The sequence below is a fragment of the Parasteatoda tepidariorum genome, chromosome 3, assembly GCF_982258835.1.
Source record: "Parasteatoda tepidariorum strain Cologne lab strain chromosome 3, Ptep-v5.0, whole genome shotgun sequence".
Lineage (NCBI taxonomy): Eukaryota > Metazoa > Arthropoda > Arachnida > Araneae > Theridiidae > Parasteatoda > Parasteatoda tepidariorum.
Window position 1 is genome coordinate 8513407 of NC_141757.1, and position 26134 is coordinate 8539540.

At 30.4% G+C, this 26134-nt stretch overlaps 1 protein-coding gene across 1 annotated transcript; it reads right to left on the reverse strand.

Moving 5' to 3' along the window:
• Nucleotides 1-20669: 20669 nt before the first annotated feature.
• On the reverse strand, nt 20670-25814 carry LOC147812747 (uncharacterized). Its single transcript, XM_087158524.1, has 2 exons — nt 25160-25814; nt 20670-24244 (listed from the first exon to the last, which is right to left on the reverse strand). Exons 1-2 carry the CDS (start codon nt 25812-25814, stop codon nt 20670-20672), a joined length of 4230 nt encoding a protein of 1409 aa, XP_087014650.1.
• Between the last annotated feature and the right edge of the window lie 320 nt (nt 25815-26134).

The following is a 26134-nucleotide window of genomic DNA, read 5'->3' on the forward strand; positions in this document are numbered from 1 at the left end:
ATAAAAAATATTTTATTCAACGAATGTCGAGTTTTATAAAAGCATGCTTCTGATAGAATATGATTATACACCAGATTGTGCTTATTTAATGTGATTATTTTTTAGTTTTTAGTTTTTTCTTCTCAATAACTGATACAATTTCTTTAATATACATACGTATGAATAGATTGGGAATAAAATATTTATCAATTTCTTGAATATATTTTTTTATAAATATTAATAAAAATGCGTAGTAAACATATTTAAGCATACCTCACATCATCGCAAATTTCTCAACATCTTATATATCGTTATATAATTTTTTAATCACCTGTCCGGAAGTGTTTCGCAGAACTATTTTACCAACTATTTAATTAAATTTTAACATTTTTAAAAATCTTATTCTTTACCCTACTACGTTTATTATTTCTTCATTGATATACTAATCAATTTTTTAGTACTTTAATTTAGGTTTTCTTTAAAGTGAAGTTCCTTTTTAAATTATAGTCAAGTTTTTTTTAAAAGAATTATTGTCTGCTAGCTAAGAATAAAACCTTGTTAAGAAATTAAAAACATTCCACTGTTTACAATTATTTAATGCAAAGCAGCTGATTATTTACTAAGCATACTATTTTTTTCGAAAAAGGAATATAAATCATTGATAGTCTCTTTTTTGTTTTGTGTCTTGTGATTTCAACATAGATTATCTAAAATAGTGTTGATGCCTTAGAAGTCACTACAAAGAGTCTAAAGATACCGAACGTAAAAAGCTGTCGAATACGTAGCCAAAATTTTTAAGCGTCTTAAAATATTTCAATATCTTAAATGTCGTCCTAACATCTTAGTTGTGAAATTAAATTTTTAATTATCTGACCACGCGTGATTTAATAATTATTTCATTATATCTTTTACTCTTTCTTTATGATTACATGTAGATTTTTTTCCGGATAATATGCTAAACTATTTTGTTTAATTTTTTTTCTTTAGCACGATTCCCAAGATATTATTGTAGTATAATTTGTTATAAGGAGAAATGCCTTATTTTGTTAAGCAGGAAATAATAAAAATTGAAATTTGTAAGAAGATTCCAAAGCAGTGCCAATTTTAGAGCCATCAGATTTTTAAAAAAAAATGCAATAAAAAATACGCAATTTCCGATCTTATTTTGATTAAAAATAAAAAAAAAACATGGCAAGAAGGCTAACATACTTTTTTCAGAAATTGTGAAAACCAATTTTTCCTATATTTCGTCAAAAGAGGATAAGAATGATATTGCTCCAAGGGACCTACTCAAAAATTCGCTATTTCCAGAATGAAATCTGTTTGATCGAAACATATTTCCTTGAAAATTAAAACGAGGAAACAATTAATTTTATTATTTATCTAAGCTTATTCCATTTATTTAACGATAGCGGTATCAAGGTTAAGGATATGCGATGGAAGCCCCGTTTACTATTATACTATAAATGCATTAAATCAGGTAGCTTGAATATTTTATTTTAAGCAAATTATTTAATAATTTTAAGCAAATGAGGATGTAAAAATAAACTCGATCAAAATACTCCGAAAGTATACTCTAAAATATATGTAGAATAAACTTTGGAATCGATATATAAAAAATACCTTTTCAAACAACTTCAAGTAGGACGGAAACGCAAACTTTTTTGAAATAATTGTCCTTGAAACTATTTAATTTCGATTCCTGGTGCTAGGGGACATTCCATTTTCACATTCGACTTCTGAAATTTAAGGCTTGCAGCAAAAAAAAAAAAAAAAAAAATGCATTGATTTTTTCACAAAGTAGTGAATTATTATTTTTTTCAATCAAAGAACCTGTGCCTATAGCTTATTTGAAACTTATTTTAATATCGAGTGAAATAATTTAATATGTTGTGTAACCAAATAGATAATCCTAAGAAACTGAATCGAAAATATAAAAACTTCATTGATTTAAAAAATAATAGATGATAATAAAAATAGACATGCTTTGAGTGTCCAATAATAATAGTCACAAGTTATTTAAGCTTGACAAGTTTTGAGAATGGGTGATTATATTTGAACGCTCGAAACATGTCGACTTTTACTTCCCTCTTCACATTTTTTGAGGCCAGGTGAGTTTTTATCATCAATTATACCGTTTTACTTTTGAGTCTTGATCATTATTTTGATAAGGATTTTACACTCGTTAAAGAAAACATAAGCATTTCTATATTTTAACAGGATTTATGTGGTCTTTAAAAACGTAATAGCATCAATATTGCAAAAGTTATATTGAACTTAAAAATTAAAATTTTGAGACCAGATATTTTGAGTTAATGAAATTAAATATTTTATCTTTTAAGTTTTTGTGCCCCCATTTCAGTATCTTAAGGATCTTACGAGCTCTGCTTGAAAAGAAAGTATCAGATATATATAAGAAAACAAAAATAATCATAGTAGCAGTATTTGGTGGTAAATGTAGCTTATCGTAATTGAAGAATATGCTGTGCGACATTTCATGGTGAATTTGCGAACGTAGGTTTCAGAATGTATCGAAACATGAGAATGCTATTTGCTAATCATCTTTATCCAAAGAAACCCATGTAACCTAAATATCTAGCAGAATGAAGCGATTTTTTAAACATTGAATCATATAATATGCAACATATTAATTCAATATCTTATTCTTAAATATAACATGTTTCAATGTTTTTAAAATGCCACTAAACATTCAGAAATTCCTTGAGTTATAGAAAAAAGAAATATCGTAAATTATAGAAAACCTTGTGAATGTGTATTATAATTACTATACAATCTAAATTTTATTTTTCAAGCACTTTTTGTTTCTTCAAACTTTTTTGCCTAGAAGACTCGATTAAATCTGTAAAAATGATTATCTCTAAAATTTTGTATATAGCTATAATAAGTTATGTCAATTTGATTTTAGTAAGAAATCCTCGAATAAATATAGCAAAAACAACATATCTAAATAATATCAGATAAAAAATTCATGTATTTAAATTCTGAAAACTTAAAAAATCATAAATAATTTATAAATCAATTCAAATTTTATTTTCAAAGGAGATTTAAAAATTTTTTTTTTGCTTTTTGGACAGAAATCAGCTTAAAAACTATCTATTGCCTAGAAACTTCGAGATATTTTCTATTAACAATTAATTAAACCTCTCCCAGCAATCACAGAACATTATTTCATTTTTTTTTACATTCAGAGTTCTTTTACTAGGTTGCCTAGCAACCTAGTAAAATTAAGCATTCAGCTTTTGAATTAGTCAATGGGTTATCTTAAAATATTCATTTGCGCTGGCGACTTTTTTGGCGGTTTTCTGGACTATCGCCAAATATATAAACCTTTATTGCTACCCAATTTACAACCCAATTTTTTCAAAATTTTGTCTACCCCCCCTAATTCAAGTGTCTAGATTCCAAATATGTAAAAAAAAATATATGCTTTATCAGAGAAAGTACGTTTTTGTGTCTGATTTCGTAACTTAATTAATAGTTAGCACTAATTAATTAGCATATTTGAGGTCACCCCCGGGAACCATTAAGATTGACTTTTAGTTCGTGAAAATCCGATCATTAGAACGAAAGTTATTCAGGGTGATATCTTTTTTTTTTTGCTGACTGTACATCAAAACGAATCAATACACCACACCCTTCATTGGAACAATCGAATAATTTTTCTGATTCCTTGTCGTAAGCAAGTCAGTTTCTTTGTTTTTCTGTCATCATCAAAATCTTTTAAAGTGCAGAATCAAATTATTCTTTGAACTTAAATCAAATAAAACATTTTAATTTGCAAATGGATTTCATAAAATTATTCTAATGTGGCTATTAGAAAAATTATTGGTGACTTCCAAGAGTCGTTTAGATCGATAAACTAGCTAAACGTTAACATAACGTAGTATCTGGGACAAATTTTACTGTTAATTTAAATTTTTTATGAAGGATGCAATAATTCAATCAACTTAGAAATGTCTAGGGAAATAAATTATACTTTTGTTTATAAATATGATTATTTTTCGTGAATGATTTCGTTGATATACATTAGAAAATGGGTCGTAGTATCTGGGACCAATTTTAATTGTGAATTTAAATTTTTTTAAGCAGGATTCAATAATTCAATAAACTTACAAATTTCTAGGGAAATAAATTATACTTTTGTTTATAAATATGATTATTTTTCGTGAATGATTTCATTAATATACATTAGAAAATGGGTCGTAGTATCTGGGACCAATTTTAATTGTGAATTTAAATTTTTTATGCAGGATTCAATAGTTCAATAAACTTATAAATTTCTAGGGAAATAAATTATACTTTTGTTTATAAATATGATTATTTTTCGTGAATGATTTCGTTAATATACATTAGAAAATGGGTCGTAGTATCTGGGACCAATTTTAATTGTGAATTTAAATTTTTTATGCAGGATTCAATAGTTCAATAAACTTATAAATTTCTAGGGAAATAAATTATACTTTTGTTTATAAATATGATTATTTTTCGTGAATGATTTCGTTAATATACATTAGAAAATGGGTCGTAGTATCTGGGACCAATTTTAATTGTGAATTTAAATTTTTTATGCAGGATTCAATAGTTCAATAAACTTAAAAATTTCTAGGGAAAAACCTTATACTCTTGTTGATAAATATTATTTTTAGTGAATGATTTCGTTTACATACATTAGAAAATTGGTCGAAAGATGATTAACATTCGGGAAACATGACTAGGGCGAGAAAACGAAGCAAATTTAAATATTGCTACCTTGACAAGTGAGCCATTACTTCTGAATTATTCTTATTTGCAAAATCAAATGAAATCAATCCTAAATCGTTAGATACAAAAGTTCAGAAGCTATTTAGGTTTTAATTATAAAAAAAACTTATTCCTATTTACGTGTCTAACATAATATCTAGACAAGTGAGATTTTGTTTTTTATTTATTTCCTTATACTGAATCAAATACTATACATTTCTTATACTGAATCAAAAATATACTAAAACACTATAGAAATTTTTTCATTTTCTTAATGATTTCATGTGCTCAAAGAACAATTTTGTAAAGCGCATTGATTGTGTAAAGCGAAGCACAGACGGCGATAAAATTAGTCGTCACACTTCGGGGTTACCACTTTCGATTGATTTTTACGCCTAAGCTTGAAAAAGCACGTCATTCAATACTTTTATACTTGTGTTTACAATATAACGCGTTCTTTCAATTTAAATTTCAATTAAACAAATTAATTCGGAAGACCCGCAAGTATGATGCTATACGTAAAATAACAAACGGCGATATTTTACACTAATATAGCCAATAAGGGATAACGCTCTTGCACTTTTTGTTGGGATAGCAATTTTTTAAAATTTCTTTTAGGTTCATGACCTGTTAGAATTTATAAATTACAAAAAGCTCTCGTGAATGATAAATTTAAGCGTAAATTGAAACACTAATTACAATAAAAAAACTTCCTAGAGTATCAAGCCTGTTCACTCATCTCTTCGTAAGCATATCATAAGCGGATGAATACACCGAAAGTTTTTTTTTAAATTTCTCATGGTTTTAGGAAACTTGTTATTGTATTTTCATTGTAACTTATTGTATTGTTATTGTAACTTACCGCCTGCTGCAATAACCAAGAGGTCACTACCGTTTTCACGTCTTCGTTGCATTGGTTGCCGCCAAAATGATATTTGAAACATCGAAAAAGATAAAATCGCTTAGCGCAAGATCTGGGCTGTATTGAGGGGTGGTGGAAAACTTCCCAGTCAAAAGGACGCACGGATCACCTATCCGTGTACGCAACAAAACGACCTTACTTAAAAAACAGCCCTCGTTATTTGATATGGAACAATTAAAATAGTTAAGGATTATTTTTAAAAATTCCTAACTTTCGAAACCCCTACAAATATTATTTTTTGAAAACCTTGCTAGAATATAATTTAGGTGTGAGTTCTTTTTAATCTCTTCCCTTTTGAGAACTGAATTTAAAATTATTTTATTAAATGAGAAAGATTTTCTTTATCTTTCTAAAACATAGAAATATATCCTAATTATAACTCTTTACACTTTAATGACATCTTTTTAATCTTGATTAAAATCCTGATTTATACCACTGATTTTAGTTCTTTGATGTAAATTGTTGATACCTTTTTAATTTGTTATCACGTTTGTTTTATTATAATATAAAAATGCATAGATAATTTGTTTTATAAGAAAAAGAGAGAGCAACAAAGAGACCTGATTCATAATTGGGTATAATATAAAAAAAACACAACTACTTCCACTTAGTAGGAATAACATGTACCATGACGCAATGCTAAATTCTATGCCACTATCCACATAAATGCCACTAGCCACATAAATCAATTATTAATCAAAAATCGAATATCAATTACTTTTCTTTATAATGCAATAAAATCTGGCGAGCAGCTATTTAAACGATCGAACACTTCGTTTGTTTATTTGTGGCTTGAAGTTGGGTTCGCAGAAAATGCCGTTCATGGGTTAAATTTAGTAGGAATAACACAACCTGTGACGTAGGCTATAGTATACCCAATTGCGACCGTTACTTTATAATAATATTAAAACAATCTGTCTGTCATATGAAGTATTTACTATCTCATCATTACTTTATTATTAAAACAATCTATTTGCTATATGAAGTATTTACTATCTCATAGTCACTTTATCTCATCGTTATTATCAAATCGTTACTTTATAATATTATAAAAACAATCTATCTGTTATATGGTGTATTTACTATCTCATCGCTACTTTATCTCATCATCACTATCTCATCGTTACTATCATATCGTTACTTTATAATATTATTAAAAAAATCTATCTGTTATATGAAGTATTTACTATCTCATAGTCACTTTATCTCATCGTTACTTTATAATAATATTAAAACAATCTATCTGTTATATGAAGTATTTACTATCTCATCGCTACTTTATCTCATCGTCACTATCATATCGTTACTTTATAATATTATTAAAAAAATCTATCTGTTATATGAAGTATTTACTATCTCATCGCTACTTTATCTCATCGTCACTATCATATCGTTACTTTATAATATTATTAAAAAAATCTATCTGTTATATGAAGTATTTACTATCTCATCGCTACTTTATCTCATCGTCACTATCTTCATCGTTACTATCATATCGTTACTTTATGATATCATTAAAACAATCTATCTGTTATATTTACTATCTCATACCAGTGTTCCTCTAACGATCGCGATATAATTAAATGTTTAGCTGTAAAAACACTTTTTGTAAAATTATTTAACTTTTGAATGATTTTTCCCTTTCATAAATTTAAAAAGTTATCTATCATAAAACCTCTGTTTATCTAATTTTATGGATTTTCTTTTATCACGTGCCTGAACAAATCTATTTTATGCTTTCACTTTCTCTGAAAGCATAATTATATGGGAGAGCAGTAAATGCATTTTTAAGAATAGCGAAAATGTTTATGGCATTTGTTTCCCCTTTCAAAAGGACCGTTTTTATCTCTTCTTTTATAGCTTCATACAATAGTCGAAAATCAAATTTTCGTAAGAATTGTAAAGAGAGACTGTGGTTTATTTGTTTGTTTTTTTTTTCTTCTTTTTTTTTTTTAATTTTTGATGCTGAGTCATAATGCGTTAATGACGGAAAGGAAAACCGCGGATTGTTGATGACAGTTTTGAAATATTAAAAATGCAAAAATGTAATTCTCTTTCTTTGAAATGGATTGATGTTACATTTTAAAGAGCTTTCTACTAAAAGCCTTTTATAGAACATGCTTTTCAGATACGTTTTATTGAAGGGGAAAGTATGGGTTCAGAATAGAAAAAGAGATAATTTTTTTCTTAATTATTTTTCGCGATTTAACTAAACAATTAGTTCATTTTCAACATTCAAAAGAACAAATAACGTAAAAAAAAAAAAAAATTTAAGTCAATTCATACTTAGGTCAACGTAGAAACATTTTATTTTAGTTATTTCTTATTAAATAATTAAAATATTTTCTTCCATATAAAACTAAAATTAATTAATTAAATTTAATGAATGAATTAATATTTGAAAAAAACTGTATTAACATCAAGTTTCATCAAGTTCAAAATGTATTTGAACTTTAGTTAATGAATAGAAAGTATTTTACTCGTATTAACGAGTGAAAATTTGAACAAGATAAAGGAAGAGTGTGATTAGGAATTGAATGAAATAAAAACAAATTTCAATTAAAAAATTTATTCTAATATTTTTTTTCTTTCATTAAAATATTATGGAGTTATAATCGGAAATTAAGTAGTTTCTATATAGTTTCAATTACTATATTATAGTTTTTTTGTTAACAGCTATGAAAAAAATTTGAAGAATAAGAATAAGAGATACTTTTTCTTTTACAGTTTGCAATTTAACTACATAATTCGTGAATTTGACTAACTTTAGCAGAATAAAAGAAAAAAAAATTTATTAAAAAATTACTCAAATATTTGTTTTTATTAAAATATGAAACAGTTAGTATAAAAACTGTATAGTTTTTTATTGTATTGAGAGCTTATAGTTTATCGACTTTAAGAACAACCCACGCCACAAGGTCTGACGCCGTCTACTGCTATGGAAAGAAAGAATAGCGCATTTCAGGGAGGTAGCTTCTCTTCATTCTAGGGCTAACACAATAGACCGAAGAAGAGGATTTTCTTTTGTTCGCCGACCCTACTTGAAACAGTTATACCTCGTTGCCATAGTCACCGCCACGGGTCCAGACGAATGGCTAGGGGAGTTTTTACTTTAGACAAACTATGCGGAAGCTAACGTAAATTTCCGAAAGCTCCCAAATATCTAGAAACATTCAGAAACCTTAATGAGGTGTTAAAATTAATCTTTTTTTCAGGAAAGGATGAACTTGTGTAATCAAGTTAGAGAAGTGCAATAATATGTCACTATATTAAGGCTGCAGCTATATGGTTTGAATGAACAATTCAAAATTTGTAACAATTCGTAAACAAATGATCGGAAAGACAACAATTAAGTGTAAGTAGTAGGAGGAAAAAAACGAGAAGAAAAACGCATCGCATTCGTTTTTTTTTTTCTTCTTCTATTCAATTAAATCTCCATAATCTTAGTTCTTTACTTAATGAATAATTTTAAATAATTTCCCTTTCTAATAATCTATTTAATTATAATTATGCTTAAAACTTTTCTTACTTGAAAAACGTTTCTTTTTTAGATATTAATAAAAAAAAAGTTATTTAGCTGAGCTTAAAATCTATGACGTGAATTTAGGATGGGGTAAATGTGTTTTTGTCAAATGAAGTTAAGATAAAGATTTATTTTTATCTGTTAATATCTTAAAAAATTAAACCAATTAGAAATTAGGGAAAATAGATTTTGACGTGTTGGAAGTAAATCATTTTATTTTCAACATGACAAAATCTATTTTGCCTTTTTTTTTTTTTTTTCATTTAAAAACTTATCTCCGCAAAATCAATTTTCATAAATATTATAAGAAGCAACTTTTTTAAATTAAGTTTTAACACATTCATATTATCTGTTTTTGATGAAAATATATCAAAAAAGAATAATATATTTTATACTACCAACATTGAAGTGGTATTAGGACAAAATATGTTGGCTGATTAATGAATATAAAATATCGGGTGAATTTGATAATTCTATATAGGCCCGATATTGGTTTTATAGTGGCGATAAATCAGACAATTCCATCTAAGGCTAATATCGGGAAAATAACGGTGAAAATTACCGCTAAAAAAACGCGCATTGAAACTTCGAAAATTATCGAAAAAATATACATTTTAACCACCACCTAGTACCCCGATTAAACTACGTGATTCATGGTTATTAGTATTATAACCTCGATTCACAATGTTTTAAACAAGCATGCTTTTCTATTTTTAGAAACAAATCAAATGAAGCATTATGAAACATATATATTTCTTTTCTGTTTTAATGATAATTAATTAATTCTATAATCTATCTTTTTGAATTCTTTGCGAAAGATAATTCGAACAACATGCGATACCCTAACATAGAAATAAACAGAAGTTAAAATGTGACAACAAATAAACCTATTTTCAGAGTTATGTTTCTGGTGAGGATTGTTTCCCAAACGAGAAACTGATAGAAGAATCAATTCACTCCTGGGATTCGAACAAACTCCTTCGGGAGAATTGCTTTTTCAAACTCCTCTCTTGAGATTCCAGAATGAAACTTAAGGAACGATCAAAACTTTAGTTTCTTAACTGTATTTTTATTCCTGGCCGTATTTTCTTTGTATAAAACACACCATAATTCTCAGAGGAGAATATTTTTCTCAAATTCATTCCATAAAAAATATAAACAAATAATAATATTTCTTGACAAATTGTTTAAAATATTTCTCCAAAAGGGCAATTTTCAACTTTATTCAAAGTGGCTTTATCTAATTCTATCAACAACAAAAAAAGAATAGACTGTTCCGTAAAGACATTCCTTAATATGTAATTTTAGAGCCGCGATGGCTCAGGGAATATAGCGTTCGCCTTCCAATGAGGTTAACAGCGTTCGAATCCCAACGATGGCTGGTCAATAAGAATAATCCGCATCCGGCATGCACTGTTCACACTGCTGACTATCCTTAGAGGTAGACGAATCATGGGTAAGAGTCCCCTTGCCGCCAGGCTAACCGTGAGAGATTCACGTGAAATCTTGTAACGCAAATGCGGGTTAGTTACATCAAAAAGTCTACCACGAAGGCAAATTGATTCAGGAGTTCCCTTGTCTTCTGGATTGGGTTCGAAATTGCATGGCCACGGAGTTGAACATTAGTAGTCGTAAACTCCAAAAAAACTGGGTCGGTTGTTCAACGACGGTTATAAAATATGGTATTTTAAGAATCCTTATCAAAAATTAAAACCAAACAATGAAGACATTGGGGTCGAAAATTAACATCTAGCTAGGTACAGGAGAGCAAAAAAAAGTAATAAACAATTAAACAGGTTTGCTTGCCGGATGAAAAATAGAGGAGTTTAAAGACAATTCTTAGAAATGCCTTCCATTAAACCTGCCACCCCCTTTTTTAACTATTCAGATTTCTACAGAGTTGAACACCGTGTATATTTCTTAACCAATTACAACAATCGATTTGCGTCACACAAGAAACAATCACAGAAAGTGACTAACTCTAAAGTGTAAAATTAATAGCAACCTCCAGTCGAACTCCGTTTTGGCAACAACAAAAAATTCACTTACCTTTACAAATAAAATTTAAACTATTATTCTATGTCTTAGTTTTAGTTTCATGTAAAGTGACTTTTATTCAATTCCTACTATTAGTTCACACTCGAGCTTTATCTTGTTCAAATTTTTAATCGTTAATAAAATATTTTCAGGTGTGGAAATCCAATCAAGCTGCCATCCCCGAGATTCGAACACGGTTCACCTCATTGGGAGACGAGTGCTCTATCTCCCGAGCCACCACTGCTCCTACTATGTGATTTTATAACCGTCGTTGAACAGCCGACCCATTTTTATGGGTTCACGACTGCTAATGTTCAACTCCGTAGCCTTGTAATTTTGAGCCCAGTTCAGAAGACAAGGGAACTCCTGGATCAAGTATTGGGAGAAAATTGCCTTCGTGGAGGACTTTTTGATGGAGCTAACCCGTATTTGCGTTACATGGAGAGGAAGACCACGAGAACCCCCCACGATTAGCCTGACGGCAAGGGGACCCCATGATCCGTCTACCACTGAGGATATTTCACTTCAGCACTGTGGTCGGTGCAAGCCGGATGCGGAATTCGTATCGACTGGGATTCGAACCTGGCTCGCCGCATTGAAAGGCGAAGGCTCTATCCCTTGAGCCATCACGGCTCTCTTACTATGTGATTGTCAGTATTCACCGGTGGAAGTCAATAACCACCAATTTCGGTCATTCACAGTAATATATCGATATATATTTCAATAATTATTATATTTCAATAATTACATAATACGTAATATATTTCAATAATTACATAATACGTAATATATTTCAATAATTACATAATACGTAATATATTTCAATAATTACATACCAATGAGCATTTTTCATTTTAAAAAACTCGTACTGAGGCTAAAAATTTATTTATTTTTAATATTAACAAATAAATAATTTTGTATAATGAAAATTAATATAATTAAATAAAATAATTTTTGGAGGACTCCAGCATACAATTTATCATACAATAAAACTTAAAATATTTTAATTTCTTAATTATTTTAAAATTTATGTGTTTAGTAAAAAAAAGCCTAAAATATTGATAAATGAGCAAAAAAATTCATTACTGTATAAGATCAATATATCTAAGTTCAGAAGTAAAAGCCATATAAAACTATTGTTAATTTGGGTTAAGAATAAAAGCAAATAAGAGAAAACTAATAAAAATATTATAAAAAATAAAAGAGAACTAATAAAAATATTTTAAGAGAAAACTAAAACAAATGTGATCAAATGAAATGAAATAACATTGACTTGGCAATCGAAAATTACCAATCATTAAGTATTTGAAAAAGAAAGAAGCTTTAAACAAAGAAATTAAACTTAAAAAAAATTGAAAATAAACACCAAAGGTGGAGTCAAAAGATATGAATTTTTTTTTAATTATCAATCTTAAAACACTAACTTATTCTAATTAACCTTAAATCACAAATACAAATTCATTCTTTGTTATAAGAACTTATAAGTAAAAAAATAAAATAAATAGGACTTACCTACCTCTTCTTCGAGTTTTAATGCATAGTTAATTAAATGTGATCACTTTTTTGAAATATTTACTTTTTTATCGTTGCCACATGAGTTCTTCGTTTTTAAATTCAAATGAATAATGTCAAAAGGGCTACCATTTTTAAAGAGGTGGCATTGCGTATCCAGTTGTTCGTCCATTTTCGCCAAATAATATATTCTTAAAAGTAACTGTACATCATCAATAATCAACAAACAAATAACATTTAAAGAAAGTAAAACAAAGCATGTATTATCGTTTTAAAAGGATTCAACACAAATCGATAAATTTTAATCATGTAATATATCTTTTAGAGACGACTATAGGTTCAAAAGTATCGTATTTCTGAATTTGAACCCCTCGTTGGAACGAAAAAAATGTGCTGACCTAATGCTTGCGAAATCACTGTATTAAATTTAGTGATCCAATATGAAAGGTCTATTTAAACTTTATATTCCATACTTTTCTAAATCATATTGCTTCAAACATTAAAATATGAAATATGTATGCAGAAATACAAAAGTATAACGTTAAATCATTTAATTTTGCAAAAAAGGCTTTTTGACAGCAATTTTTATCAAAAAATTTTGAAGTTTAAAAAAAAATCATTATTCATAAACTAAAAAACGTAAAATAAAGAATGCTTACGAAAGTAAAAACTATTTTAAAAATTCCTCATATTGAAATAAAAAAAATTCTATTAATAATCAACCCAAATGATATGATTTCAAGTAAGTCGGATGATTCTTCATTGTTATTTTCCGAATTATATATATGCAGAAATATGTGCTATTCCATAAAGAAGAAAAATATTCTAAAACTATTACAGTTCTGCATGTTTTGAAATCACATTTATTCATTGGAATGAAGTAGGCAATGTGGACTTAAGCTTCATTTTAAATAATAATAAATTGAAGACAAAAAAAGTGTATTTTATCATAATACACACATCTGTAACAGCGTGCGAACACGAATACGGAAGTTATCGGTTGCAAGTTTGTTGATAACAGAAAGGAAAAAAAATATTGAGAAATTGTTCTCCAATTGTTAGGCGCTTTCTGTTTTAGAAAGATTAACCAATGTTTTGAGTTGTTGTTTTTTCAAGTTCTTTTGCGCCTTTTCTTTAGGAATTTTCGCTACTTATTTGCTGCTGAAAAAAAAAAGCGTCCTAGTCTAAAAAGATTGTGATAGAACTATAATTAATATTAGTCCAAATGTAAGCAAAATGAAATAGAGCATTTTATTCAAAATAAAAAAAAAAATTACAAAAGTACTTTGTTAATTCGCTCGAAAACGTTTATTTTTCTACCCCTGCAATAATATTTTTGAACAAAATAAATCGTATCAAGACGGTTTGAAGCTATAACAGTTATGCTAGACTTGAAATTTTTAACATAAATCTGACACTGTGAACGTTAGAGTTAAGAACAATATTGTACGGAAACATTTTTTTTAACAAACACGTTTACTGATTTTTTTTTCAAAAAAAGATCACTCGTGAATGTAATTGTTGTAATTCACCTATTTAATTTTAAGAGATTGCTTCAAAGTGACGGGTCAGAGACAAGACGCAAATCAAGACGGGATTAAATTACAACTAGTGGCATCAAATCTTATCAGTGATTTCAGTTCCAGGAATGTATAGGTGAGACTACCAACTGACGAAAGTCACAAGAAATTGTTAGAGAAACTTTTATCAGTAACATCACATTATGATCAGGACCCCGACTTAGCCTAATTAGGGCCAGGGGCAAAAACTTCTTTTTTGCACCCCCCCCCCCCTGCTTTTCTACTTCAGTAATGAAGAAATAAACTTTATGGAGGTAACTAAATTTTTCACCTCATTACAGATAACAAGAAAATTGACTAGAACCAAAAATAGCTATAAATTCCCTATCCTCCTAATGGTCAGACGAAATATCGTTTTGTCCATTTTATTGATTTTCTGACATTTCTATGTCCATTATGCAGAATGCAGTTTTCTAATTGTTATCTAGCTGCGAAAAATTCATATCCTTGCTGACATTAGGGCGGAATTCAGCTAAATTTTCGCAATTACGATGGCTCAATTAAGCCAATTAGAAGCCTGTATTTTCGAAAATTTAGCTGAATTCCACTCTAGAAAGCCATGGATTTGAGAAATATAGATTGTGTTCATACGATAGATTAATGAAGAAGCTAACTCAAAACTGACGGATTTTACACTGTGCTGATATTTTGTTTAAAAAAAAGTTCATCAAAGAAGGAAACGTAAAATGAACTTTCTATTCGATTTGGGGACCTCTCTAATGTGGGGGTCCGGGGCAACTGCCCCTGCCTTAGTCAGGCTCTGATTATGATCTCATTAGAACAATTTAAAATGATCAAAACTGTGACTGGGAATAATTTTTACTTTTTTATGACGTCACTGTAACATTCTGTGCTACTGTGAAATTTCAAATAACAATACAAATTATTACTCAATTTATGCATGAAATTACTTTTTAGCTTAAAATCATAACTTATTTTAGAATCAACACAAAGTTCGTAAAAGTGAAAGACTAGACCGTTCTTTCTGAAATGTATAATTTATTCAATTTATTTTAACAACACTATTAAATCAACTTTCCCAAAAATTTTGAAATCATTCTTAATCTACAATTCAATTGTAAGTTTCATCTATATCGTGATTACGCATTATGGATTTCGAAAAGCATTTTATTAACTTTGTTAAAACTTTTCGCTATAACAACGATAGCTTTTGCATTGTTATCATTTATTTGTTATGAGAATTGTTAAGTATTGATATTAAATACAAAAGAAGAAATAATCAGTCTTCAAACAGTATCTATTCATGATGTGATATTACACAACAATAAAGTATTAAAATTTGTTAGATGTATAAAATTTCAAAGATAAAATACTTCAACCATAATGGAATAATTATAAACGGAATTATTACACTCAAATGTTTAGCATTTGCGTTCTGAAATGAATTAAAAGCGAAAGAATCACTCTGGAAGAATCCTTTGAAATGACTTGAGATTCAAACAAAAAAATAAAAAAAAGACATCTCTACTTTCCGTTCAAAAATTCAATTTAATTCTCAAATGAATGAAGAAAGCTAAACTAGAACCGTAACTATGAAATGGAATTAGTTTCCCTTTTCATCAAAGTAATCCCTAACGAGGGATTTCATGTTGAAAAATCAGACGAAAAGAATTAAATTCTTCTTTAAATTTGAAAACGTCAGCGAAGAACTTATTCTCTTCGAGTTAATAAGATATCAGTAATTGCTTCGTTAGAAAGACATATTTTGTCTATGAAAGATATTTTCCCCTAAAGTGAATTAATATTCATCCCGTTTTGGTGGAAACTTTTATTCTCCGTAATATGGGAAAGGAATTATTAATGAGAATTCTTTGCGAAATGTTACTCTTAAAGAGGTGAATTGCAGAGATAAAAAGAAAGATTTACAAGGTTGCTTATTGTAAAGGGGTTATTTTCAAAGAATCAGTTTATTAGGAATAAGAAAATTTTCCAAAACTTTATTTAACGGTTTAAATAAAATAATATTTTTCTAAATTAGTCATATTTAAAGAAATCAGCAAAAATAATCTTTCAAAAACTATTCAATTCACGCAATGCTACTGAAAATAAGGTAAACAAAAAAAAATTTGACACGTTTTGGCTCCCTTATAAGTTACAAAATCACTGAAAAATAATGATGTTATTTTATTACTCTTAGATCATATTTATTTTAATCAGAGACAGACGAAAAATTTATTTATTTTACTTTCTTTTTTTTAAAAAATAAAGGTGAAACGAGATGGATTGTTAAATTAGTAAAAATTGTTTCATTTTATTAGTAGATCATATTTATTTTAATCACGATATAGAAAACAAATATTTGTTCAAAATGTTATGTAACGTAAACTAAATAAAATGCAAAATTAGTAATAAAACCATTTTATAATTAATTTTTTTATGAGAGAATCTTAGGAAGATAAGGTAAGCCGGGATAACTTATTGTCTTATAAACTTAATGAAAAATAAAATTAATAATTCATATAGTCGAACCCCGATTTAACGAATAAATAGTAAATGAAAATATTATTCGCTAAATCGAGGATATTCGCAATAATGGGGCAAAATAAAAAAATGACTAACCTTATGAATATTCGAACATCTCTAATAAGCAAATACACAAAATAAATAGAAATCTTACACTTTTTATTCAGGAACTTATAATACAGCGAATGATAACGCGCTGATTAATTTGAAATTTTAAAGCATTTCGTGAGTAAGGTTTTCTTATTGCCAGGATTTCTTAGTTTAAAAAGTTTTTTTTCCCGACTTCATGAAAAGAAGAAAATGCTCCTTCATCTACATCTTGCTGCATTAGGTAAGTTTTCACTATTAGGTAAGTTTTATCCAAACTGTGCAAAGCTTCAAAAAAAGTAAGTTTTCACAGGAGATTCAACATCATCGACTTCTGTGACAGAGTCGATCTTCAATGTTTCCTATAAATTTACTTCATTAATATTCGTTAAATCGCGAAATTCGGTAAATAAGGGTTCGTTGAACCGGGGTTCGACTGCCTATTTTACTCGGGATAAAAAGAAAAATAATATGGCCCTTAGAGCCATATAATATATAAATTTATCTGAAATGTTGGTTTTTAATTGCGCTGTCTTTTTTTAAAAAAAAAAATTCTATCGGAATTTTAATATGAAGTCAGAGAGTGGAGACGAATCAGCACATGAAAAATTTGAGGACTCTTTTGAAGAATCGTCAGATGGCTGACCTGGCTCACTCTTTTAACTGAAAGTGTTCTTTTCAAGAACTGACAAAGTCCCCTTGCAGTTAGGCTAACCGTGGGAGGGTTTCGTGGTTATCTTCTCCGTGTAACGCATATGCGGGTTAGTTCCATCAAAAAGTCTTCCACGAAGGTAAATTTCTCCCAATACTTGATTCAGGAGTTCCCTTGTCTTCTGGATTGGGTTCAAAATTATAAGGTTACAGAGTTGAACACAAATAATCGTAAACGCAAGAAATTGGGTGATGGCCGTTCAACAACAGTCATAAAAAATAAAAATATTAATTAAAAAAAATTGCCTGCGCTGGGTCTTAGTGCATATGATGCTGGTGCTAAATCAGAATCTGTTGCGCACCCTCTAAGTTGTTTTCTGCAATAGTTGTTCGGTGTTTCCACACCGAACAATTCCCCGCGTTAGTAACGCATTCGAAGAGCTGTATTTATTTTCCTTTCTCCATTCTTTGGCTAGATTTTTGCAGTCTTTTTTTCCTCACCAAAGTTATTTTCTTCGTCCTGAATAAGGTTCAACCAACCAGTTTCCAACTTTTAAAATAAAGTGTTTCTCTTATAATAAAGTGATGAAAGTGCTGCACAATTTGTGCAGCTAAAAGAGGAAATGTTGACTTATAGTGTTGAAAAAGAAGATAGATATTGGCCTGAGGGAAAATGTTTAAGGGTCTGCTTTTTTTTATTTTATCCATTTTTATTTTTTTCTGAAAAAGAAAACTAAGTTGCTTCCCGGAGAAAAAGGAGAAGCAAAATATTTTGATTTTTCAGAAAGAAAAAAAAGGGAAAAATATATATTTTTCAAAGCTGTGCAAATTGGCATCTCAGTTTAAGATACAATTCAAATTTACCACCAGATTTAAGCTTCTTCTTTTTTTGTTTCAAAATATTTTTTATTTCACTATATTTTGGAATTTTTCATTTAGTTATCGCTTTGGTGAAACAGCAAATTGATAATAAAGAAAATAAATAACGTAATATTAAAACATTATGAACCAAAAACAAACTAGGCATTTTTTTAAAATTGAGTATAAAATATTCATTGATTTAGCATTTAAGGTAAAACATAAAAAATTTTAATTGCTTTATCACGATCACTGGTTACCCATTGGTCAAATGCTTTTTATCTTTTCTGGATTGACTCCGATAAACGTCACAACAGTTCAAATCATGGGTTGCAAAAACTGTCTCCATTGATGTTTGTCTTCGGATTGGTTTTCAAATCCTGCCTATTCACGTGTTTCAAGATGTCACAAAATACTTTTTCGTCTTCAGTATTCATATTTATATTAAAATCACCGTCAAAAGACAGTAATTATAAGTTAATAATGAAAAGAATATAAAAATAAAAACCATTCTGAGCATTCTAATATACAAAGTATTCTGGGCTTGGTATATAAATTGTTGTAACATAAAAGCAATCCGTGCAAACTTAAAAAAAGAAAAGAAAAATTAAAAGTGAAAAAAAGAATTCTAAAAAAAATATCAAACAGCGGTTGCCATAGCAACACATGCAATGACGAGGCATGCGCACTGTTTACTATTGCTCTTGAACATAGTTGAAAAGTGTGATGACGTCCAAATAAGGTGCGCATGCAATCAAAACCAAAACAACACCCATTTTTCCAATGGGTAAAAAAAATATATATATATATATTCTAATTACTTTTTATTTCTGAAAAAAGATAAAAAAAAATCTATTTTTTCATCTAAAATTTCTCCGATGCTTTAATTTTCAGTGATTTATAAATTACAATAACACGTTGCATATTTTTAATGCACTTATTTGATTTTGATTTTATATATATGTTATTAAAACTTGCGAAAATGTGAAATTCTTCAATTTGAAGTAAGTTTAAAGTAAATGTAACAAGATCGAATAAATATTACCCCCGTTTAGTTCTTTTTTATACAACTTTTTTCAGCACGAACATTTTGTTCTAAAGAGTTCGGAGCGTCTCTTTTTCTTGAGAATAAACTGAACCACTTACAATCAGAAAATTGGTTCTCTCAAAAACCACCCCTAGAAATATAAAACAGAAGAAAAAAAATGATAGAGGAATATTTTTTTTTTTCTTCCCTCCTTCAGGTTTTGGGGCAAATCATAGCAATCTGCCGAAGATTTCGAAGAAATTTTATCTTGGAATACCCATTTTCTTTCTTTCTCAAAATGGAGGATAAGGTGAATAACAGAATTCCGTTTTGTTCCATATCGAAATCGCGTGAATGCGGAAAATAACATTGTACTTAAATACCTTGTTAAACCTATTTACTAACCTTTTTTAATTTTATTTTTGAAGCAAATTAAATACATTAATCTTTAAAGGTTTTTGATTTTTTTTCTTCATAAAATATACTGTTTTTTTGAAAATACGGCCTCCTAATTAATGAGTTTTTTTAAAAAATAGGCTGCTATACGATGTGCTATAATACTGTTGTTTTTATTTTATTTTTATAACCGTCGTTGAACAGCCGATTCAATTTTTGGGTTTACGACTACTAATGTTAAACTCCTTAGCCTTGTAATTTTGAACCCAATCCAGAAGACAAGGGATTGAATACAGGGAAAAATTTGCCTTCGTGGAGGACTTTTTGATGGAACTAACCCGCATTTGCATTAGATGGAGAGGAAAACCTTCCACCGTTAGCTTGACGGCAAGGGGACTCTAATCCATGAGAATATTTTACGTCAGCACTGTTGTGCGATAGCTTGCGGGGTGTATAAAATCAAACTTGGACAACGTGGACTGTAAATTATTTATTTTGCGGGTGCGCTGGTAGCGCTGCGGAGATGCAAAAACCGAGCGTGTATGCTCTTTGGTTGTTTTACATCAACTGGCTCTTGGCTGATAACAATGACGCCAAGAAGCCAACGGGCGTAGCAACATACCGGCTTCAACATACCGGGCCACCTTGAAACATAGTTTCAAAATTTGCACATAAATTGACAAAAAACAGAATTAAACTATACATCTAATAAAAAGATAATTATAAAAACTAATGCAACATACATAAAATTTAAATATATATAATTATAAACAGATGTATAGATTCCTTGGTATAAACCGGATAACTAACACAAAACAAAAGAAAAGTCTAAAATAAAATAAAGAAAGTTAATCAGTCAATAGGTAAAACTGACAGTTTGTGAATGGGTCTTTTATAAGTTCCAGTCTCAGTTTTGACACTGACCACTCTTACCTTAGCATCAGCACTAGGAAAAACTTCTTGTATACGCCCTAATTTCCACTTCAAAGGTGGAATATTGTCCTCTTTAATGAGAACTAAATCGTTAATTTTCAAATTAGGCTGTTCTCGCAACCATTTGGGGCGCTGCTGTAAGCTGGAAATATACTCGTTAACCCATCTTTTCCAAAAATTCTGGAAAAGTTTTTGAGTCAACTGCCAACGTTTTAATGGGGATATGTTTTCGCTTAGAAGGTTCTCTTCTGGTATAGAGGAAAGAGCGGTTCCCACAAGGAAATGTCCTGGGGTAAGTGCTGAAAGCTCAGCGGGATCGTCCGATACTGGACACAAAGGACGAGAGTTCAAGCAGGATTCAATTTGTGCAGTAAGAGTTAAAAACTCTTCAAGGGTCAATTTATGATCACCTATTGTTCTTTTCAAATGCGATTTTGCGGATTTCACAGCAGCTTCCCAAATTCCTCCAAAGTGAGGTGCTGAAGGTGGGTTAAAGTGCCATTTAATTTGCTCATCGGCAAAATACTGATGGATGGATTCTTCTTTTTGAAGAGATTTAACTACTCGATTAATTTCCTTATTTGCAGCAACAAAATTTGAACCACAGTCTGAAAATAATTCATTTGGTTTTCCTCTTCGCGCAACAAATCTTTTTAGAGCTGCAATAAATGATTCAGCGGTTAAATTTCCAACAACTTCGATGTGCACCGCCTTTGTCGCGAAACACACAAATATACAAATGTACATTTTAACTGATCTAACTCCACGTCCAGATCGCGGTTTCACAAAAAATGGACCTGCATAATCCAGACCAGTCTTGGAAAATACTCTAGAAGGCGTTACTCTTGAAGGTGGTAATTGAGCCATTATCTGTGTCGCGGTTTTTTCTTTTAATCGAAAGCATTTTATGCATTTCCAGATTTGCTTTTTTATAACTGATCTAGCATTTACTATCCAAAATTCTTTGCGAATAACTGATAATAGTAAAAGTGCTCCAGCATGCAAGAAGGATTCATGATAATGAATTATAATTAGATTAGTTAAGTGATGTTTTTTCGGTAGGAGAATAGGATGTTTTCTTTCATTCGATAATTGTGTATTTTCTAACCTACCGCCAACACGGATAAGGCCCTCTTCATCCAAAAACGGATTCAAGGAGAGGATCTTACTACTCGAAGAAATTGGTTTGCTATTTTTTAGCTGGTGATATTCGTTTGGAAATTCTTGTTTTTGTACTATTTTGACCAAAACGTTTCTAGCTAGTTTTATCTCATTACTAGTCAAATAACCATTTATGCGATTGTTCGGAGATTTACAGTTCATTATGAAGCGGAGACACCAAGCTATAATTCTTTTTAACTTAACGTATGCTGAAACATTGTAAATGATCGGAAAGTCAATAGGAGTTGTTTCAATCAAGCACGATGTCTTTTTGCGTTCTTCTTTGAGAGCGTCTGTTGAGAGAGGGATTTCCTCCAAATGCGATATTTCACCACTTTTCATCCAAGACGGACCCGACCACCACAAGTCTGATGAGGAAAGTTCTTGAGGATCCAAGCCACGGGAAATGAGATCTGCGGGATTGTTATGAGTAGAAATATGTCTCCACTGGTAGTTCTCAGTCAAGGTTTGGATCTTGGAGACTCGGTTTCCAACAAAGGTTTTAAGCTGGTGGGCTGGCGTTTTAATCCATGCAAGTGCGATGGTCGAGTCTGTATGCAAAATGACTTCGTCAATGTCCATTTTAAGAGAATTATAAACCTTTCTTATAAGTTGAGAAAGAAGTAAGCAAGCTGATAGTTCTAAACGTGGTATAGAAATGACTTTTATGGGTGCAACACGAGATTTGCTCGCAATAAGACGGCAAGTGCTAGATTCAGCTAGGCCTGGGCAGTACATGTAAACCACAGCTCCATACGCTAATTCCGAGGCATCAGCGTAACCCATTAAAACAGTTTTTGTAAAAAAGTCAGTTAAAATGTATCTATTAATGCGAATAGTTTCTATATGTTGCATAGATGATGCAAAATTAAGCCACTGACCTGCGATTTGTGGTGGAAGGGGATCGTCCCACGACAGTTTATGTACCCACAATTTTTGGAGAAATATCTTTGCTTTCGTGATGACAGGTTGCAAAAGGCCTAATGGGTCATACAGTCTTGCTATAAAACTCAGCACTTCACGCTTAGTGAATTTTGTGGTCATTTCTGGGATGGATACTTTAAACGTAAATTGATCTTCAATTGAATTCCACCTTACACCCAAAGTTTTGACACTCGCATCAACTTCTGATGCAAAATCATGCTCTGCTGGGTCACCTACAGGTAAACTGTTCCTTAACTCCCTTGAATTAGAGTTCCACTTATGAAGAGACATTCCACAAGTTGATAGAATATCGTTCAGCTGTTGTTGCACTTTCTGAGCACATTCTAAACTTTGAGCACCTGAAACGATATCGTCCATATAAATATCTTCCAAAAGAACTAATGATGCCAGTGGAAATCGTAATTCATCTTTAGCCAACTGCTTGAGAGTTCTGATTGCGAGAAATGGAGCGCAAGCAGTTCCGTAAGTGACTGTCTTGAGTCTGAATGTTACAGGTTTTGCGTACTCTGAATCTTTCCAAACAATTCTTAGAAGATCAAGCTGCGATGGATCTATTTTGATTTGTCGAAACATCTTTTGGATGTCTGCCGTGAAAGCGTATTTATGTTTACGAAATCGAGTCATGATTTCGAAAATGTCCTCGACCACGTCCCCCTTCAAAATGACATCATTCAAGCTCACACCCGTTGAGGTACTTGATGAAGCGTTGAACACAACACGTAACTTAGTGGTTGTCTTCTCTGGACGATAAACACCGTGATGTGGGAGGTAATAGGTAATTTGATTACCGGAATTGCTTTCATTATCATCATATTTTTCCGTATGATTCATGTCTAAGTACTCCTGCATAAATGATTTGTATAAATCTTGCATTTCTTGATTTCTGGATAATCTTTTCCATAGTTGATTCAGACGTTGCACGGCTAAGTCATTGGACACTCCTAAACGCTCAACGTCCTTAACTGGCATCTGTACAATGAATCGTCCATGCTCATCTCTGCGATAAGTATTCTGAAAATGTGATTCACAATACTTTTCTTCTTCACTCTGAATTTTCATTTTATAGTCTATATCCTCTATTCTCCAGAATTTTTCTAAGCAGTCTTCGACTTCTGTTTGAGAGGTTATGAAACCGCAGTGAATTTTTGGAGTGCGGGTATTTATTGCTGCAGTTGCAATGTATCCAAAAACAGTATTGCGAAACACCAAATCACTGTTTGCAACGCGGATATCTCCAGCCTTGATAATTTCGAAAAATACCTCCGCGCCTAAAAGCATATCTATTCTTCCAGTTACCGCGAAATTAGGATCTGCTAATTGTTGCGGAATTTCTAACTTATCTACTTTGAAGGATGTAACAGGAAGAAAATCGGTAATTTTGGATACCACTAAAAAATCAAGAGTTTTCAAAAAAGAACTATTACCATTACAAATTGTAGCTTGTATTTTTGATCTTATTGTAGTTTCGTTTCCGCCCAAACTCGAAACCCGATAATTTATTTTTTCTTGAGGTACATCTAATTTATTAGCGAAATTAGCTGTACAAATATTCGACATGCTGCCTGAATCTAATATCGCCCTACATTGAATATAAGATCCATTTAAAGGATTTAAAACCCAAATTAAAACAGTCGGAAGAAGCCCTGTTTTATTTTTCGAATTAATGCAAGATAAAGAAGCAGAAACAATTTCATTATTTTGTTGATGAATATTAAATACCGCTGCTTCGGGATTGAGGTCATGACCGTGAGAAGAAGAAGCCAAAACCGCAGAGTTGTTTATAGTTTCGCGTTCTTTATGGAGTAGTGTATTATGCTTTGAGTGGCATATGTAGCATAAATGTTTCGATTTGCAATTCAATAACTTGTGTTGACTGCTTAGACAATTTAAACACAATTTATGTTTTGATACCAGCTCACTTCTCTGATGACTATTCAATTTCAAAAAAGAATCGCACTTAAAGATAGGATGATTCATTTTACACAAAATGCATGATTGAGTTACACTTTTATTAATTAGAAATGTTTTCGTTTTTGGATTTCTCTCTTGACTTAACTTAAATCTTAAAGGAGTGGTTTTGCTAACATTTTCTAATATTTGAGCTCGTTTTTCCAAAAATGAAAATAAATCATCTAATTTAGGAACATCGTTTGAGCTAATATTTAATTCATACTGCCTTCGAGTTTCCCTATCCAATTTTTGAAGTACTATATTTAAAACAAAAATATCAGAAAGATCATTGCGATTATACTCCAAAATTTTTAATGCTCTTATATTTTTCTTTACACAATCAATTAAATTACGTAAGTCTTTAGCCGACTCATGCGTTAATTTTTCAATATCTAATATTGATTTAACGTGAGATTCTACTATTAACCTTTTGTTTTCGTATCTTTCTTCTAAAGCTGTATATAATGAAGTGAATGTATCATCTAATGTAATAAGATTTTTAGCTTCTCCGATTAAAGCTGAATTTAAATAGTGTAGTTTTTGTGCATTTGTCAACTGATTATTGGATGTAATAACATTATTGAATTGCAATTTGAAAGTACTCCATTCTTCACATTTACCCGAAAATTTCGGAAGCGGAATTTCTGGTAATTTTATGCTAACACTATTGTTTACAAAACTTGCGGGAGTTAATTTCACTTGATTAACTGATTCTAAATAGGTTAAGCAATTTTTAATTTTGCACTTAGCACTGATGATTTTTTCGCTGTATTCTTCGCTAGCGCTAATTTCAGTTTCGAATTCTGCTGGAACCGAAATTAAATTTTCAATTTCAGAATTTAATGATGTCAAAATACTCTCCTTTTGACTTAATTGCTCAAATATTTCATTTAGTTCTGTTATTTCTTTAGTGTCACTTTGTATTATAGTATCTGCTTTTGCTATTAGTTTTGTAGCGCTAGTTCTGATTCTAGCGCGTTTCTTTCTACATTTCTCGATGTTATCCATTATTTATTAAATGAAATTATGCGGTAAATAAATAATGAAAATTTGCCTACCTTTCAATAATTCGATGGCTGGAGATATGCTGCGTTATTTCTGATGCGATGCGTGGTCAGTCCAATAATGAATGCGGGTTTTTTATTGTAAATTTGCGATATACTGGATCTTTATCCTCCTGATCGTTCGGACCAGATTTTGTGCGATAGCTTGCGGGGTGTATAAAATCAAACTTGGACAACGTGGACTGTAAATTATTTATTTTGCGGGTGCGCTGGTAGCGCTGCGGAGATGCAAAAACCGAGCGTGTATGCTCTTTGGTTGTTTTA

Coding starts and splice junctions, on each gene's coding strand:
- LOC147812747 (XM_087158524.1), bottom strand. CDS start 25,814: ATGGATAACATCGAGAAATGTAGAAAGAAACGCGCTAGAATCAGAACT. Junction 24,245..25,159: donor TGAGTCGGCTAAAGACTTAC/GTAATTTAATTG, acceptor TTGATTTTTTAG/TGGTATCCAAAATTACCGAT.